Below are 19,497 nucleotides of genomic sequence, written 5' to 3'. Positions count from 1 at the left end.
CAAAATCACATAGGGATTGAAAGACAAAATAACTTTCATGTGAGGAGTGGCATATTTAGTATCAAAATGTGTTCCTACCCTGAATTAAATTTTTGCTCAAGAAACTCAAGTTATTGGTACACATTCTGGTATTATTAGTGCAACTGTATATTTGATAAAGTATTTTATATTCAAATTTGTATATATACATATGAATTTTTTCTTCACATGGAAAATCTTTTTTTAAAAGTTTACTTGATTTGACTAAAAGACAAAAAAGAATTATTATATAGGTTTGCAGCTATGCCTTTTTTTTTTTTTTACAAGGTGGATAAATCATTTGATGCCACTTGGTCACTAAACAATTGCCTAGAAAGCCTTCTTTTGTTCCAGTCAACAAACTCCTTTAATTAAATAGTAACATTTTGTAGGTGTCATGTATCATTGTCAGAGCAATTGGTTAGCTACCTGGTTCAGAGCTCAAGGTGGTAAATCTTACGTTTTGAGGACTTCATTTCATTATCCAAAAATAAATTAAGCAAATTTATAAATAAACATACAAAGTTTTACTATTGCCAACTCCAAATTATGGTTCTGACACTGAAGTGGCAGTCTGTGTCTTTTGGTATGGAACAGACAGAATTTATGTGGATAATTTTTTCTTACAGTGACATGGATGACTTTTTTTCAAGGTGTTCTTAAGTCAACCACTCATTCTGTAGCGAATTACTGAACTTAGGCACTGCAACAGAGACTGGGAATGTAACGGTGAAAAAGTTTGATGAGCATGTTACAAAATTTATTGGAAAATAGAGGAAAAAGAAAGAGCAAGACCACTTGTGGTCTCATAGTTCCCTAATCACTGTTATTAGCTGTTTGGTGTATTTCCTTATGGTAGTAGTGGTTAGTGGTTTTCTTTTCTCTGTCTCTTTCTTTAATTAATAGGAATATAGTTTTTAACTTTTAAAATGAAAGCTTAAATAAACTAAACATTCAAATGTCACCTGACATTTGTTGTATAATCTTCACAACTTGTGTTCTTGAAGTATATGATGGAATGCTACTGAAATACCATAATTTGTGTCATCATTTACCTATTGTAGAATATTTTGATTGCTTAATTTTTTGCTCTTTAGATATAGGTTTAATTGTCTCTTTCCATTAAATTTCCAGAAGTGGGATTACTTTAGTCTGTTAACACATTGTTACTTCTTGATATACGGCTTTCCAAAAATGTCAGTTCAGTTGTTGATGAGTAAGTTGCATACTCACATGCCCATTTAACTGTGCCTCATTGACGATGGTCAAGCCTGTGTGAATAAATGATCACATGTTTAGTGTTTGCACACTCTTCAAAATACTGCTCCAGTACTCTTTTGAGAAATGTAAATGTAAAAGTGTGCTTAGTCACTCAGTCATGTCCCACCCTTTATGACCCCGTAGCCCACTAGGCTCCTCTATCTATGGTATTCTCCAGGCAAGAACACTGGAGTGGGGTTCCTTCTCCAGGGGATCTTCCCAACCTAGAGAATGAACCCGGTTCTCCTGCATTTCAGGTGGATTCTTTACCATCTGAACCACCAGAAATGAAACAATGTAAATATAAATGATGTAATTTTAGGTAAGTATAACCCCTGGATTTGTGAGGGGGAATTATTTTTCACATTGTAGTGTTTCTCTAGGGGAGTCTATAGTATTTTGGGCTGGAGGATTTTTCATTTTGTGGGACTATCCTGTGAATTTCATGATCAAGTAATCTTGCTGCTACTGCTGCTGCTAAGTCGCTTCAGTCGTGTCTGACTCTGTGTGACCCCATAGACAGCAGCCCACCAGGCTTCCCCATCCCTGGGATTCTCCAGGCAAGAACACTGGAGTGGGTTGCCATTTCCTTCTCCAATGCATGAAAGTGAAAAGTGAAAGTGAAGTCGCGCAGTCGTGTACGACTCTTTGCGACCCCATGGACTGCAGCCTACCAAGATCCTCTGTCCATGGGATTTTCCAGGCAAGAGTGCTGGAGTGGGGTGCCATTGCCTTCTCCGAAGTAATCTTGGCTCTAGCCAATTCAAAGCAAGTAACACTCCTCAATCATTAGAACAATTACTATTAGTGAAAAACCGCTGGGGGAGAATGAAGAAAGTCTTGTTTAGATAGATATAAGTAATGATGATTTAAAAATACATAGTAAAAATAAATATATATATATATCATTAAAAAAGGGCTTTTTTGTTCAATTGCATTTTTTTCATTCTAAAATATTACTGCCTACTTATAGCTGTGAAATCATGGGTGTTTATTTCACACTTCTCAGGATTTTTTGTGTATGTGAAATTTTATAAGGGTGGGCAGTGGGGCACAGCACACACTTTTTCCATAGCCTCAGTTCAGTTCGGTTCAGTTCAGTTGCTCAGTCGTGTCCGACTCTTTGCGACCCCATGGACTGCAGCACGCCAGGCCTCCCTGTCCATCACCAACTCCCGGAGTCTGCCCAAACCAATGTCCTTTGAATCAGTGATGCCATCCAATCATCTCATCCTCTGTCGTCCCCTGCTCCTCCTGCCCTCAATTTTTCCCAGCATCAGGGTCTTTTTTAATGAGTCAGCTCTTCACATCAGGTGGTCTAAGTATTGGAATTTCAGGTTCAACATCAGTCCTTCCAGTGAATATTCAGGACTGATTTCCTTTAGGATGGACTGGCTGGATCTCCTTGTGGTCCAAGGGACTCTCAAGAGTCTTCTCCAACACCACAGTTCAAAAGCATCAATTCTTCGGTGCTCAGCTTTCATTATAGTCCAACTCTCACATCCATACATGACTACTGGAAAAACCACAGCCTTGACCTGAGGGATCTTTATTGGCAAAGTAATGTCTCTGCTTTTTAATATGCTATCTAGGTTGGTCGTAACTTTCCTTCCAAGGAGTAAGCATCTTTTAATTTCATGGCTGCAATCACTATCTGCAGTGATTTTGGAGCCCAGAAAAATAAAGTCAGCCACTGTTTCCCCATCCATTTGCCATGAAGTGATGGGACTGGATGCCATGATCTTAGTTTTCTGAATGTTGAGCTTTAAGCCAACTTTTTCACTCTCCTCTTTCACTGTCATCAAGAGGCTCTTTAGTTCTTCACTCTCTGCCATAAGGGTGGTGTCATCTGTATATCTGTGGTTATTGATATTTCCCCCCACAATCTTGATTCCAGCTTGTGCTTCCTCCAGCCCAGCGTTTCTCAGGATGTACTCTGCATATAAGTTAAATAAGCATGATGACAATATACAGCCTTGATGTACTCCTTTCCTATCATACGTGTAATTTCCATGGAGATGATAATAGGTAACAACAACCTCTTTTGATTGATACGTGGTCTAGATGCTGGCATAGGAACCTCATATTTAGCAGCATCCAAACTTTGTGATGTCTGAGCATTAATTTTATTTGACCAGTTCAAGCTTATGAGCCACCTGAATGATAGGATTTGAAGAAAACATCTATCATTAGATTGTTGGATTTAAAAGGATTTTAATATATTAAATAAAATTTTTTTACTTTCTCAATGCACAAATATGTCAACATAATTAAAATGGTGCTTTATCTGAAAAATGATTCATAGAATTTACTGACTACATAATTGATATGGGCAAATATCATGAGATAGTAGTCCAAAGAGTGAATCGAGAGGTATTCAGCTACCTAAGGAATTCGTTAGGATTGGAAATCTGAGGTATCAGTGATAAGAGCAAAAATCATTAAAGAACTATTAATCTTCTCTAAATATATTTTCATTACAGTTTATAAAATGTGACTGCATGAGAAACTTTGTTACATCTTATACATCAAAACACTTTCAACTGTTTACTTCATGTTTTTATATCTTAGGAGAAAATTAGACAAATTATGTTGCCATTTATGTGATATCAAATGCCCCCTAGAAATGCTTTTATTATCTGTAACCTGCTTTCCATTTCTTATGGAAGGAAAGGCCATCTTCTGTTCATCAGTGTTATTTCAAATTTCTTGAAACAGTCAATACCATTAAATTATATTGTTATCCTTTTGAGGCATAATTTAAGATCATTTAAAACTGTCATAGGGTAACTGATAAATAAAAGCTTGAGTTATTTTGTATATTGATGTTATTCTTCCTGCATTTGTCGTTAATGTTCTTTTCCATTTACTTGAGCATTTAATAGGTGATGTGGAAGAAAATTAGACAAAATGAAGCACGAACTAGTAAAGTTTTCTTTTTAAACTATAACTGGGTCAAAATTTTAATAAGAGGAATGATAAAGGAGTAGAATAATATTGATTTGAATTGATTCATTCATTTAAGTAAACAAATGATAGCAAATAAATAACTCCAAGGCAAATATTCTAATTGTATTTTTATAGGAATTTAGACATAGAAAGGGAACATTGACTCTTGTAGCCATTTCCAGTAATAATTTTCATCCTCTATATTTTCATTTCCTTTAAAAAATAAATAGCAAGGAAAAAGCAATGTGGATAAATTATTGCCTCTTACAAATAATTTTGACTGTTCTGAACATAGCTAGGAAATATCCTAGGAGAATTATTTTGCTAGCTTCCTACCATCTAGATTAAAGGTAGAGTCGTGATGTCTCCCAGGAGTAAGAATGAGTTCATAATCCATGTCTGTGATAGGCTGAAAATGATACCAAAAATCTAAGATCCTAATCTCTGGAACCCATGACTACTTTGAGCAAACTCTGGGAGATGGTGAAGGACAGGGAAGCCTGATGTGCTGCAGTCCAAAGAGTCGGACACAACTGAGCGACTGAACAACGACGACTATTACCGTATTTGGATAAACTGTCTTTGGGGATGTGTTTAAGCCAAAAGTCTTGAGATGGAGATAGTATTTTGTATTATTCATGTGGACCCTGCATGTGGATATAATCACAAATACCTTCCCTGCAGGCTCAGACGGTAATGAATCTGCCTGCAATGCAGGAGACCTGGGTTAGATTCCTGAGTCAGGAAGATTGCCTGGAGAAGGGAATGGCAACCCAATCCATTATTCTTGCCTGGGAAATCCCTTATAAGTAGAGGATTGGAGGGATTTGGCTACAGAGAGAAGAGGAAAAGGCAGTGTGAACTGTGAAATAGAGACTGTTGTAATGTGGCCAAAAGCCACCGGATACCAGCTGCTAGGAGATACTAGAAAAGGCAAGGTACTGATTCTCCCCTAGAGCCTTTGGAGGAAGTATGTCCTGGTACCACCTTGATTCCGACCCAGTGATTCTGATTTGGAACACCTGGCCTCCAGAATCATGAGAGAATAAATTTCAGTTATTTTAAACCCACACTTTTTTGGTAATTTGTTACAACAGTCTTAAGAGACAAAGGCATTTTTATTGCCTGCTTCTATAATGAGAAGGCTTATCTCAAGATACTTTTTATCAAGCCTTCTCTGACAAGTAAACAAAACAATGTGGAAGGATATAGGATTGAGAGGTATTTAATGTATTTATTTGAAAGGACAAATGTAGAAGTGTCATTTGCTTTGATATTTACTTTGTTGAGTGACTTTTTCTGGCTTCATAGCTTCAACTTCTGATTTTGCATTTTATTAACTCAGTGTTGATAAGTGACATGTCTGTTTGTAAATAGCATTGTAATAGGAATAATTGAATGAGAATATTCTTTCATAATGAGTTACTTTGATTCCAAGACACTTTTAAAAATTATTTGAAATAAAACAAATAAAGCAATTTGAATGTATAATTGCAATTTTATAATAGGTTTAGCTCTAGAATAATGAATATAAGTCATTAATTGAAAGTTAATTGGTAACATTGGCAAAGTTTATCTTGTATTTTGGGGATTGCACGCTTCAGTTGATACCTAGTGTACAATTGGGATTTATTCACACCACACCTCTGGGTCTGATAGTGTATTAAGTTATGAAGAATATTAATATTGTTCTGCAGAACAATTACTTGTTCATTTGCTAACTGATTAAAATTCATGCATAATTTATTGAAATGAATAGAGATTTTATAAATAAGCCTCCTTGTTCTCAAGGGGCTAAAACCAAAATGCATATGCTAATATGAGGCAACTTTTTACCTCCAACATAAAATTTAATATGTATTGGTATATTAGTCTCATTAATGTTAGGTTTCACTTATAATCATGCTCTTAATCAATGTATATGTTTTTAAGCCTCTCTGAATATTGCCACAGTTCCGAATTTGAGCTAGTGCTTTGATTACTGGACTGCCCTTTTGTTGACTTGACCATAGTAAGTGAGATGTAACACTGATGAGAGTGAATTATTGGCCTCTTTGGTCCAAGAACCTGATTACAGCAAACTCAGTTCTTCATGTACACAAAACACTAGTGTTGAATACTAATTTTCAGGTTTAAAATTTATATGCTCCTTGGCAGAAACAAAAAAGCAAAACAGCATCAAATATAGGGCTTGTTGACATGCCTTAGAAATGTAAAGTCTTTTAAAATTCTTAAAATTATGCCTAGTGTGCCAATGAGGAAATTATAATAATAACATGTGCAGGTCTACTCAGCTAATAGTGTATGCATTTTAAAAACTAGATCTCTTGACTTTAAATTTCATTTTCTTGTACATGTCATTTCTTTAAAGGTAGAAATGATAGAAGAAACATTGTGCTTTACTTTTTCACTTGTTTCTAATATATGTTTTGTTGTAGCTTTCCTCTTCTGTTCTCCTCTTTTGTTTTCTCCTTTATTTCCATGACAATAATATGCAGAGTTGTGATGGTTGAGGTTTTATATTCAATGTACACTTATTAGGTCAGGTTTCACCCTACCCATAAATTTATAGATTAATCCCAATGTTTGTTATGTATGATTAATTTGGCAAATTATTCCAATGTAAAATATCAGACCTCTGCACGTTATTGTTCAGCTGTGATATGAGTGAGGCATTGCTGCTCTGGGTTAGAATCCCAGCAAGCTGTGAATTTAGTATCATTTCCTACTTAAATTAGTCAGTACATGAGCCATCTGGAATGAAAACAAACATTACAGATATGAGGCAGCTCAGTTTATTCGCAAAATACAGACTGCTTCTTAAAATATGTGCAACATTTAGATAGTCTGGGAAGATATTTGCATTTTTTCTATTACATTCATTTCTCTATTCAGTTTCATTTTAGTTTAAGATTTAGAAAATATATCAACTCTCTCTTTGTCTACCAAAACTTTTATAAACTTGAAATATAAAAGTTGTTAGACTAGTTGCTGAAATTTCATGGTATGAATTGTCCAGCTTTATTTTGTTTAGCTGATACATGAGAATTCTAAACTATTTTGGTATTATTTAGACTTTTTCTTCTGTAGCTTCTCAATGTAATTCAGCTGTGAATTTATAAATATTAGTTCACCCTATACCCAATTTTGAATATATGCTGTTGAAAAGAATTTTCAAACCATTAGAGATTTTGTACTTAAAATTTATAAATCAGGTGTTAAGCACTACCTTTCTATAAGAAATAGTGATAATTTTAAATGTAAGCAGTTTACAAAGCTCATGGTCCCAGGTGGCTCAGACCGTAAAGCATCTTCCTGCAAGGCAGGAGAGCCAGGTTCAATTCCTGGGTTGGGAAGATCCCCTAGAGAAGAGAATGGCAACCCGTTCCAGTATTCTTGCCTGGAAAATTCCATGGACAGAGGAGCCTGGCAGGCTACAGTCCATGGGGTTGCAAAGAGTCAGACATGACTAAGTGACTACACTACAATACTAGTTTATATAGAATATAGATAATCTTAATCTGAGCTTTATTTTCACTTTAAACAGGAGCAGTAGTGAAGCACAAGTTTATATGATTTTACTGATAACTAGTTTGAAAGCTGTTGTGTAATGATGATTCTTGATGTGACTGACTTTATATTCTTCAAGTCATTTGGGCAGAAAAAAAACTAGTATTACTCACTAGGTACCTCTCCCTCCAACGTCTGATATTTTTAATCTCAGTATCTATTTTCTACATAACTCTCAATTTAAAATGATGAATTTGCTGATTTATTATTTCTCCCTTGCCATGTTATATGAATACCCAATGTGTAGAATAGCTTTGCAGTTAGTAATTACTCAATAAATATTTGTCATATGAATTTTGGAGGAAGATTCTTGAAAATTAACCTGTATAGAGATTTAGTCCAGCTTGATTTATTCCTCATGTTAGGGATGTTTTTAAGACAAGGGTTCATAAGGTGGAAACTACACATTGGAGTTTAAAAGCAAATTCTGGGCTACAACTGGAAATCTGTACCAGAAGTATACGTTTTTTGTTTTTGTTTTTTCCAGTGTTGTATTATAAGCATTCATTGCCATTAAAATAGGAAATCCAGTTTAAAAAAACATCAGCTGTATTTTCTTGTTTCTATCTGCATCTTCTCCTTGAGATGAAGGTGTGGACTCCAAGAGGATTGTGTGGTTGCATTTAATAGCTTTTCTTCATATAATTTGCTTTAACTTTAAAAAAAAAAAACACCTTTGAAACAATAGATTAACACTTTCCCTTAAAGTCTTTTGGATCCCCAAGAAATGTTCTTTCTGAGACTTAAAGAAGCTTCCACCTGATCGCAATGTAATAATTAGAATTCATATGGACAGAGCTAAAGCTATGGGATCTTTCATAAAGTTCAGTATCAGATTTCACCTGTATTGTTGTTGAGGGGAAATAGTTCCCTAATTCATTATTTATCATATTCATAAGTTCAACAATTGATATATTGTTTCCCAAAGTTTCTTTCTAAGGTATTCAAGATTAAATTGCAGTGTACCTTTGACATTTGAGTTTAATCTTTGATGCATTGCTTTATCACATGCTCCTCCCAAAGGCCAGTGATATGTAATGATTTGTGATTTTGCCTCACTGTCAATTTCAGTTTATTATATTGAGAGATAGATGTATGGAAACAAGTCATCATTCGGCATCAGCTCCTGAGTTCAACGTTGCTATGCTTTCTTTTCATTTCATCTGCAAGAAGTCTGCAGAAGTTAAAGAAAAAAAAAAAACAGCAGGAACAAAAACATGACTTGGACATATTTTATGAACAAAATAATTAGTTATAGCAGTATTCATTAATTTGGAGATTTGTCAAGATCCTAGTTCCTCAAGAATGTTAATGTGTACTGTGTTTAGTAGTTAATCAGAGCTATCTATCTCTAAATATTTTCTTTTTATTTCCCTTGGTTACTGTGTCTTAACAAATTTATCTCCTGAAGAGGCATGTTTTCAATTAAAAAAAAAAAAACAAACTTGTGGTAAAAGGGTCATATCCCATCTTGAAAGTATTTGCTCTTTAAAAGTAGAGTTTCCAGACCACTCATTCCCAGTTTTCTTTTAAATATTTATTATGAACTCCTAAATAGAATAGGCCTTAAACCTTTAGAGTTCAAGAGATATAAGTATATCTATGCATTATAGTCTTTTGGGTTTTTAGCTAATGAGATTGTTCATCTGTCTCTCCTAGAACCACCGAGACCCATTGCTCCTCCCCAGCTACTAGGTGTTGGGCCTACATACTTGCTGATTCAGCTAAATGCCAACTCCATCATTGGGGATGGTCCTATTATTCTGAAAGAAGTGGAGTACCGAATGACATCAGGGTCCTGGACAGAAACCCATGCAGTCAATGCGCCAACTTATAAATTATGGCATTTGGATCCAGATACCGAATATGAGATCCGTGTTCTGCTTACAAGACCAGGTGAAGGTGGAACGGGGCTTCCAGGACCTCCACTAATCACCAGAACCAAATGTGCAGGTAAGACTGAAGAGCAGGCTACTCGGCCTAGTGAAGGAATCTAGCATAAGACATAATATTCTTCCAATATTAAAAATTCTAATTATTTGTTACATGATTAGTCATATTATTCTAAGATTTCCAGAGTATTGGTAAATTGTAGCCTTAATTATGTCATAAATTTGACTGATTTAAGGGCAGTGTGAATGTTTCTTTATTATTATTGTTATGAATCTACAGTCTTTTCTTGCATGGTAATTTTGCTCAGCTTTCTTGTATTTAGCCCAAAATCTCTGATTGATGCCAGTGAACCTATTATTGAGAAAGAAAACCTTCACAGTTTAAGCAAGTGTTGAGTACCTTTCTACTATGTGCAAATTGTCTGTCTTGATAATTTTGTTATGGTCAGTGCAGAGGCTGTATCTGATAATACACATAAGAAAAGTTACTTTGAGTCAATCCTCAATAAAGTCTATTCAGAAAATTCTGTTGGGGATTAACACAGCAGCTGGAAACCCAGCTTTAAAATACAGGGGCTTTTCTTAAGTCTTTAAAGCTTGTGTTGTCTTCCTCATGCCTAAAACAGAGTGGTGAAAATAATAGCATATGGAGAAAACAATAAGAAATGACGAAAAGTGAAATAAAAAGTACTGTATAAACATGCATCCTGTTCCTTATTGCAACGTATTATTATAATGAGAAAAATCATTAGCTATTTATTAAATCCACTGATAAGTTTTATTATCTAATTTATTGGGTGCACTTTTATTATACTATTTATTTTATTGTTTTATTGTTGAAAATAGTTTAATTTTTTAATTTAGTTGAAAGAGTTTTTTTTTAATGTAAATCATTATGTTGAAACACCTGCAGAGTTAATTCATAGGTCTGTATGTCTTGAACATTTAAAGATTTAGATTCTGAAAATTGAAAACTAAGACCATAGGGATATATGAAAATGTAAATGCCTGTAATGTGTCTTTTGTTTCTTTGACATCTGTTTAACAGTTACAATATTCTGAGGCTACCCACCAAGAGTACTGATCTAACATTAAAGTAAAATTCATGCAATTACCTAATGTATTGTCATCCCTAAAAATATTTTATTCTGACTCATTTTATATATTCATATTTACATATTTCCTATATAAATATTTAAAGATGCTCACTAGTAGGAAGCTTCACTGCTGAATTTTTAGTCTCAGATTTAGACAATAGACAGTTTTCTAATTTGCTGATTGTGTCGTATGTTTATCTTGTGGTTGGAAAATAGCTTAATCCTGAAGACATTAGGTAAGTCTCTGAGGCTCAGCCTAAATCACACAATTTGCTTTTCACATTTTCAGTACAGCTAAGTCTTTTCATTTTAAGTAATGTGACAAATTATTCTTATTGTAGTAGATGAATTTCCTGTGGGGAAAAGCAAGTTGACTCTACAACCTCAACTAGTCAGAGAAATAATTTAAAAAGGAAGCAATATGGAAACTGAGAAGTGACTCACTCTTCCAAAATTAACATCCAGTGGTAACATAAAATGAGGAACGGTGGGGTCTGTTTTATTGGAGAAATTATCCACACATATTTTCTGATAAAATTACCTTTCTCTCCCTTTACATTTAATCCTTACAAGGTATATACAAACAAAAGTAATACATGTTAATTTACTATTCAAGTGAGCTTCCTCTTGATTTCTGGGCCCAGACTTCTTTCTTTTAAATATCTCATCTGCCTTATTTTTTACCAAAATAGATCCTTAAAAATTAGCAGTACCACACAATGATTTGTTAATATAATGTAATTTTTAAACTAGAAATTATTTGAAATTGGTCATTGGTCTAAAGGCCAATGGAAATTGAAAATAAATGAAATTGTGTTTTGGGGCTAGTTATGCTGTATTAAGTGGATGGAAACAACATTTTGAGGAACATTGATTTATCCCTGTTAAATGCTTATGTTCAGAATGCCTATTGAGCTGAAATAAGTAAAAATATGACTGTAAAGTGCTTTGAGGTATTTTACTTTGAGAATAACCTTATCTTTGTGGGAGGGGACAGAGTAAAAATAACTTATGCTCATAGGTGCTTTCAAATTTATAAATGTCTTGACATTTTTAAATTATATTGGTCTATTTTTGATATGTGAAAAACATTTAATTTGTGGGTTCTGTGGCATAAAATGGTATGAAGCTCATTCATTTGCAGTTTTACTTCCAACCATAAAACAGTTTTTGAAACTATCTTTCACATGTGGTGAGTCTTTGTCACATATCTTTATTAATTTATTAATGTTCTCATAGGTGTGTTTGATGTAGGTTTTATGGTAAAAAATGCTTATAGACTAGATTTTCAAGTACATTGTAGACTGGAGAGAAACTATGGTTACTGTTTTATAGGAATGTCTACTAATTATGCTCTCTTATTAGCAAAAGAGGGAAAACTTACGGAATTAGATGTTCTATTAGCTTTTAAATCTCTGAAAAGCAGAAGTTGGGTATAACTGATGAACATCACATATCTAAATACAGTCAGTATAGGTTAAAATTATGACGTCCGTCTACTTCCCCTCTTCAAGAGTTCTTTCCCGAGTTTAAGATCCTTCAGACCCTACCAGCGTGAGTATCATCACTGGCCTCAGTCTGGTGTTTTATAGCAACGAACAGAACACAACTTATGCTGACTATGATATTCTCTGATATTTAGTACAAAAATTCTTCATAATCTGGGAAAATAATCCCTTTGAGATGACAAAGATAACTTTTGGAGAGGTTCTCATCTAATTCTATTAAATTGTGTAAACTCTGAATATTGTTTCTGTAAACCATTCCATTTTAAGAAATACTAGTCGGATGCCATGTTGTAGGGTAATGTTTTACCATTAGTATCATCTGGTTGAATATTTTTGTTTTGAAATAGCTATTTTAATGCATTCTACGTGTTAGACCACCAAGAAGCCTTGAAGATAAGTATAATTTTTTTTAGCTCTGTGTGTGTGTCTGATATCAATTTCACATGAATTTTTTATAAGTAACAAATAGGGTGATGATGACTTCCTGCCTCTCAGAAATTCTTATTTTTTTATTTTGGTTTATCACAAAGGAAAAATCCTTGACTACTAGATACCTATCAGAGAGTAATTAGTTTATATTTACTGTCTTAAAAACTCCATTTTAATGTAGTGAAGCCTTTTAAATTTTACTTCTGGCAATAGTAATTTTTTTTTCTTGGCAGAAATCTGCCAATAAATAATTTTACAGCAAGTTAATGAGTTGGCTTTATTTATGTGTGTTAATGAGTAAGTTTTATATTTTAAATGCAAATGTACATTTTCATAATACAGTATTGATTGATGTTGCCTTATAATTACTTGGATATTATTATCCCAGTTTTGTAGCTGGTGAATGTAAGACTTAGGAAAAACAAAGTAAAAAATAATGATTTGTCTAATCTTCAGTCAACTGGGCAACCGGGGCTCATACCTATTTTCTGGTACTTGAAAAACTGAATTCTTTCCCTCTTGCTCCTACTATGGGCATTTCTTTTCCCCCCTTCAGAAGAATGTAGCATGGATATATGAAAGTATGGTATCTGGGAGGGGTGTACATTTTTATAAAATAGAATCTGCATGGCTGAATTATTCCTTGAGAAAACATAGCTTAATATTTGCAATTTCAGTTTTATTGAAAGCACAATTGATTAGTGTGCTTAACACTCAAGTATACACTCTTTGAAATATTTTAGACAGGTAAAGAAGTGTAAAATATGTTTTACTCTATCCTTTTCTGAAAATGTTCTGCCTAGTTGCCAAAGCATTTCTTTGTTTTCCTTCTGAAGTACATTAAAATCATTTGGTAAGTACGATTACCTGCTTCAGGGTCACTCAAGTTAGGAGAGGTGGTAATTACAGCCTCTGGTGGCTGTAGCCAGCTCTGCTTGCCTCTTGCTTCTCTTTGTGCCTGAGGGTATGATTCCTTCACTGTTAGCTTACAGCCTGACCCATGTTATTGTTCACATAATGCTTTTTCAAGCATTTTATACATTTTAAAAAATGTGTAAATGTGAAGTTGTCTTAAATGGGAAGTAATTCAAAAACTCCATTGAACAATCAAAGACAGCACACTTGTTTTTTCAGTGTGTCTATTTCCCCTGGGTATGCCATCTGGTATAGAAGCTGAGAAAATACAGTTTTCTCTTTCTCTTATTAAATGGAAATAAAATATGCCATCATCAGAAATTGTCTGCATTGCATGTTTTGGCAATTGCATGTTAAAATTGCTCTTTTAAATTGCCTTCTGCTTCTGGGTAACCCATTGTGGCCCTGCTTTATGATTAACTGACATTTTAGAAGCATCTCCTTTATAGGGAAGGTCAAGAGTTCAGGGTGTCCATAACGTAATATATTTACACAGTTGGGAAAGCTACTCTCTACTCTTATATTGAAGTTCAGTGCTCTTGGCAGTTTTCATTGAAACATGTAGATCTATGAAGCGGTGAAAAAAGAGTGTGTCGTATTTTAAATGTAAGCATTTACTCAAACTGCTTTTTCTCTCCTAAGTCCAAAATGGAAGAAAACAAAACAATACTCAGGCATACACCAGAAACAGCAAAGTATGGAATTAAATTTTGGCCTTTTGGCTGTGGTATCATCAGCAAAATGGAACCATATGTTGATTTTTATTGTGGTCAAAGATAGTTACCAGTCACAGCTATTCATCACTGAACCTCAGCCTTGCAGTTACACAAAAACTAAATTAAATAAACAACTCTGTAAGAATTGGTATGGTTTATCAGTGTAAGGATGCCATACTATTTTATTTCAACTAAAGATTTTTATCATGGTTTGTTTTAAAATTTTTTGAAATTTATTGATTTCTTATATATGATCTTTATATGAATTCTTTATTATTTTTGAATTTTAAAAGGTTATTATTATTGAAGTCAAATAATACAAAGATAAAAAGCCATAAGAAAAGTAATAGAAAACAACATTTCTTCCATTTTCTTAAAAATCTAAAAGGGTAAAACCCTTACAAAAAATTTTTTTTCTCTTTTAGTAAGTAATAAGTGATACCATTTTTCAGATTCTATAGGGAATATTTGTTTGAAAGACATTTATCTATTCAGAGAAAATTCTGTTGGCTTTTTTGTTTGTTAACAACATTGGGTTATATACTAAGTCTTCTAAGCTATACAAGCAGTTCCTTGCACTTCAGTTCCCAGCAGTCACAAGGGACAGCCTCATAAACAAAGAGTAAAATGCAAAGTGAAAGGACTTTAGAGGAAGAATTTCTTCCTCCTTTTCAAGAAAGTGTTTTAGAGAAGCTATCACCAGGAAAGGATGGCTTTTAAGCTGGATCTTAAAAATTGACTATGAGTTTTTAAAGCAGAAACAACAGAAAATAGACAAAAAAAATGGAGGAATCACATGTTTATCCCAGTTATAAACATTGCTGAGTTTTGGGGGGTTCTGAAAATAGATGGAGCATTGGCTGACTCTGAGCTGTGGTAGAATTGAAGCTCTGGGTGGGATGTGGCCAGGGTTAACATAACCCAGACTGCTCTTCTGTTGTTTTTAAGAAGCAGACTGACACGACTGGATTTGCTTTTAGAAAGATCTTTTCATCTCTGTGGAAGAGGAGTTAGAGCTTAGGAAAGACTGGGAGTAGAAACAGCATGAACACATGCTTATAATCTTAATTATACTGACTGTAATCTGCTCTACAAGCATGTCTCTCTTATTTTAGATCAGAAATGAAAAATCTATAAACTCCTAGAAAATATTATTGTTTCTAATAATCAAGAAAGTTCTTTTCATTAAAGGGATTTTAAAAACTAGCTTACTTTAATTGTTTGATTTACTTTTCAAGTATGCGGGCCAACCACTCCAGTACTCTTGCCTGGAAAATCCCATGGGCGGAGGAGCCTGGTAGGTTACAGTCCATGGGATCACAAAGAGTCGGACACAACTGAGCGACTTCACTTTCACTTTTCACTTTCATGCACTGGAGAAGGAAATGGCAACCCACTCCAGTGTTCTTGCCTGGAGAATCCCAGGAATGGCTGCCGTCTTTGGGGTCACACAGAGTCGGACATGACTGAAGCGACTTAGCAGCAGCAGCAGTGCTTTAATACACATGCAGAATCCATGGTATAACACATTATTTTAGGGGAGAAAAATTTTGACAGATTAGAGAGAAATTCAAGACCTATTGTGTATTTGATGGCATATTTGTTCATTTCATTAATTTTTTGAGGTCAGAGTTGCATACATAGCCACACTGAAGACTGCAAAAGATACAGTATTAATAAGACAGGATTCCTACTCTTCAGGAACTGCCTGTCTAGTGTTAGGACCATAATGACAATAAAAGCATACTAAGTGATATAATAAAAATACAAAGCACTTTGGAACTCCAGAGATGCGAAGATTAATTTTTGACCCCAAAACAATTTTTCTCAAGCAATAAGTTTGAAAACACTATCACTGTTTTTTAAACACAGCTGGATTAACACTTCTCTAAGCCTTACCCCTAATTCCTTAACTGTGAAATAATGCATAAAACAATGTTAGGCCAGTAGTCACCATAAGGACAATTTGCCTTCTCTTTTTCCTGTTCTGTTAACACATAGGAACTATATGTACAGATGGAGGTATTATATTGAAAATATAATTCACGTTCCTAATTCAAGTTATCAAAGTATTTGTTGTGTTGTTGCTTTTGATTCTCTGTGTTTCATGGATTATAGAAATGTTAAATTTCCAGGGAGAGAGAGATTAACATAATATCATCAACTTCTGTTAACTCTGCTAATGGTCTATAATGCTGGGAACCCCCAGCCTAAAACTGATGAAAGTTGAACAAATATGAAATGCTCTTTTCCACTGCCCATCTTGGTTCTTCTCAGGCATGGGATCTACCATTAACTATACATACTTCATGGCACATTTTCTTCTAGCTGTGTCATTAACTAAATAGAGTTGGGTTGCTTGCAGCTTGAAATTGTCTTCTTTTGACTTATATGGCTGCTAGAAAGCATTTGGTAACCAGTAAAAATGACCACTTTTAGTTTATCTACAGTACTTTACTACATGCTGTCTGTCAACAGTGTCACTGAGTACTCTTTATTGACTTCATTTGTTTTTATTGAATTATGCAATAAAGCTGACAAGTGGAAATGATTTGAGTAACAGCATCAGTTCTATTAAATATCCTGGATATCCCCTCTGGTCCTAGGTCTTTTAGTTGATATTAGGAAGTAGAAATAGAAGTAAAAATGTATTAATAGTGTCAAATGATAATAAAGGTAAGAACGTCTGAAGAACAAACCAGTGCAGGTAGAGTTAAGAAACTGTGGATCATGTTGGTCTTCAGTGGTGCCATTGTGGTTACACTGGTGTGTAGAATTGTTCTTGGTTTTATTCCTTTTTAACTTGATTTTCTTTCTCTGTCTTCAGTTGTCACTGTCTGTTTAATTCCTTCTTTGAATTATAATTTTTTTTCCTTTGGAATAAAAAGTAAAATTTTTAAAATCAGGATTTGGCAAAAAAAATTGCAGCCACATTTTCCTTGGGGATGTTTGATGGGGAGGAGTACTGATTATTGTTTTGGGAATTCACTTATTTTGAATCATTCTAGTTTTAATTACCATTTTTGAAGAGTGTTGGTCATTCTATATAATATCACAAATGGAAAAAATTACTTTATAAAGGTGTATCTCATTATTTTCTTATTTTAACTTTACTCTTAAGAAAATCTAAAATCATCTTAGAATTTCACATTTTGATCTTAAATGTCTTCATACAAGATACGGCCTTATAGCTAATAATTACTATAAGGGTGATTTTTTCCATCCGTTTCTATTTCCACCAACCTGTGTATAAACCACAGGCTTCCCCAGTGGTCAGCAGTAAAGAATCTGCTGTAATACAGGAGACTCAGGAGAAGCAGATTCGATCCCTGGGTTGGGAAAATACCCTGGAGGTTCTTGCCTAGAGAATCCCATGGACTGAGGAGTCTGGTGGGCTACAATCCATAGGGTCACAAAGAGATGGACAGGACTGAAGTGACTGAACACACAGGCATGCACGCATACAGAGGAGAAAAAAAGCATAATCAAAGGAAAGATAATGAGTGAATTTTAATCTCAGATATTGTAAGTAACATTATACTATGTGAATCCAATAAAAAATGAACTTCAAAGGGCAGAAATTCATGCCTTTCATGTCATCCTAAGCAAGATATGTGCAAATTCAGCTGTCACTGCATATGATATGGCCTAGAAATCATTGAGTGATGTCCATTTTAATTGTCTCAGCCAAATAATATGAGCCAAGTTTGAATTTAAATAGCTTATCTTTTATTCTCTGGCTTTGTTACTCTTTCCCACCTCTATGTAGTCGTTCATGAGTAAAGAATAATAATCAAGCAAAAAAAGTTTATTTTTACCTGATACTTTATTTTTAAGAAGGTACTGTTAAAATATATGAACATCATATTTTTGTACTAATGTTACATGTGATTCTATAATACTTTTGTATTTATAATACAAAACACATACCTTTAACACACACACACACACACACACACACACACACACACACATATATATATAATAGACTCCTCTTTTAAAAGTAAATATAGAGGAAAGTGAAATAACTAGTGTGCCAATTATTAAGGATTTCTTAATAGCACCATATGCATAGATGCTTGCTCAAAATTCAGGTCACATTTACTGGAAGTCATATCGCTTTGCTAGACATTTTTCTTCTCGAAGATATATCTTACAGGTAAACAGAGGTATGGATATCTAGTTTTGAAGTATACATGGCAGTAATCTTTGCAAAGTTTGTTTATATGCTTTTATGAATTTGCAACTCTATTTGCCATCCAGTAAATTATAACACTAAAAGAAGTTTAAGAATATATTTTAGATGTTTAATTTCTCCAATACTAACCAATATAATTCTAAAGTATTATTCATTTTATCACCTTTATATATAGCATTTTAAAGCATTTGGAAAAACTTAATGTAACTTAAAAACAAATCGGCATATTGATGAATCTGTGAACTTGGACAGATATTGGAGCTCTACCTAGTAGTTAAAGAACTACAATATGAAAATAGCAATAGCTGTTCCCTCACCACGCATTATCATGAAATCATATTGCTGTAGGCCATGATATTTTTATACACTAATTAATATACATCAGATTATTAGCATAGATTCTCTGATGGTTTGGGCCAGCAATTGTGTTTTCCTTGATTTAGTCATTAAATTTTGAGCTCCTACCAGCACTGTGAAAGCTGGGCTTAAAGTAATGAAGAGATGGCAACTTTTCTCACCTATCTTACTTTTAAAAGAAAAATTAACAGGTAATTTAGTTAACTTCTTATAACAAGTGACAATGTAGAAACTGACTCATCATTCTATGTAATTTTCTTAAATAGATTTTTTCCTATGTATTTCTACATCACGTAAAATACATCAGTAGAATACAGAACTCTGCTTATTTTTGAAAGCAACAGGGAGAAAAGTTCTTCTCTGAATCCTTCTCTCTGGATCAGATTAATTCTTTAATTTCTGCTTCCTTTTTATTTCTGGTTTACTGTTCACCAAAGGAGAAACTCATTTTTGTAAGGCTAAGCTCCAGCAATGAACCAGTTACTTTTACAAAAGGTCAGCTCATTGAATTAAATTAATACTTGATTTTCTCAGCTTAAAGGAACCAGTTTAGGTTTTCTTTTAACATTTTTACAGTCAATTTCAACA

The 19,497-nt window shown here is 34.0% G+C and overlaps 1 protein-coding gene across 2 annotated transcripts in view; it reads left to right on the top strand.

The window, feature by feature from the left end:
* The window catches only part of PTPRK (protein tyrosine phosphatase receptor type K), a 619,393-nt gene that overhangs the window by 369,266 nt on the left and 230,630 nt on the right, over positions 1-19,497 (top strand). For both annotated transcript variants that reach the window (XM_005897592.3, XM_005897591.2), the window contains exon 7: positions 9,457-9,750. In XM_005897592.3, the coding sequence (XP_005897654.1) occupies positions 9,457-9,750 (294 nt within the window). The remainder of the gene's footprint in view (positions 1-9,456; positions 9,751-19,497) is intronic.

This window comes from Bos mutus, chromosome 9 (assembly GCF_027580195.1).
Source record: "Bos mutus isolate GX-2022 chromosome 9, NWIPB_WYAK_1.1, whole genome shotgun sequence".
NCBI lineage: Eukaryota > Metazoa > Chordata > Mammalia > Artiodactyla > Bovidae > Bos > Bos mutus.
Note: the sequence above shows the minus strand (reverse complement) of the source record. Positions and strands in the feature narration are given on the sequence as shown.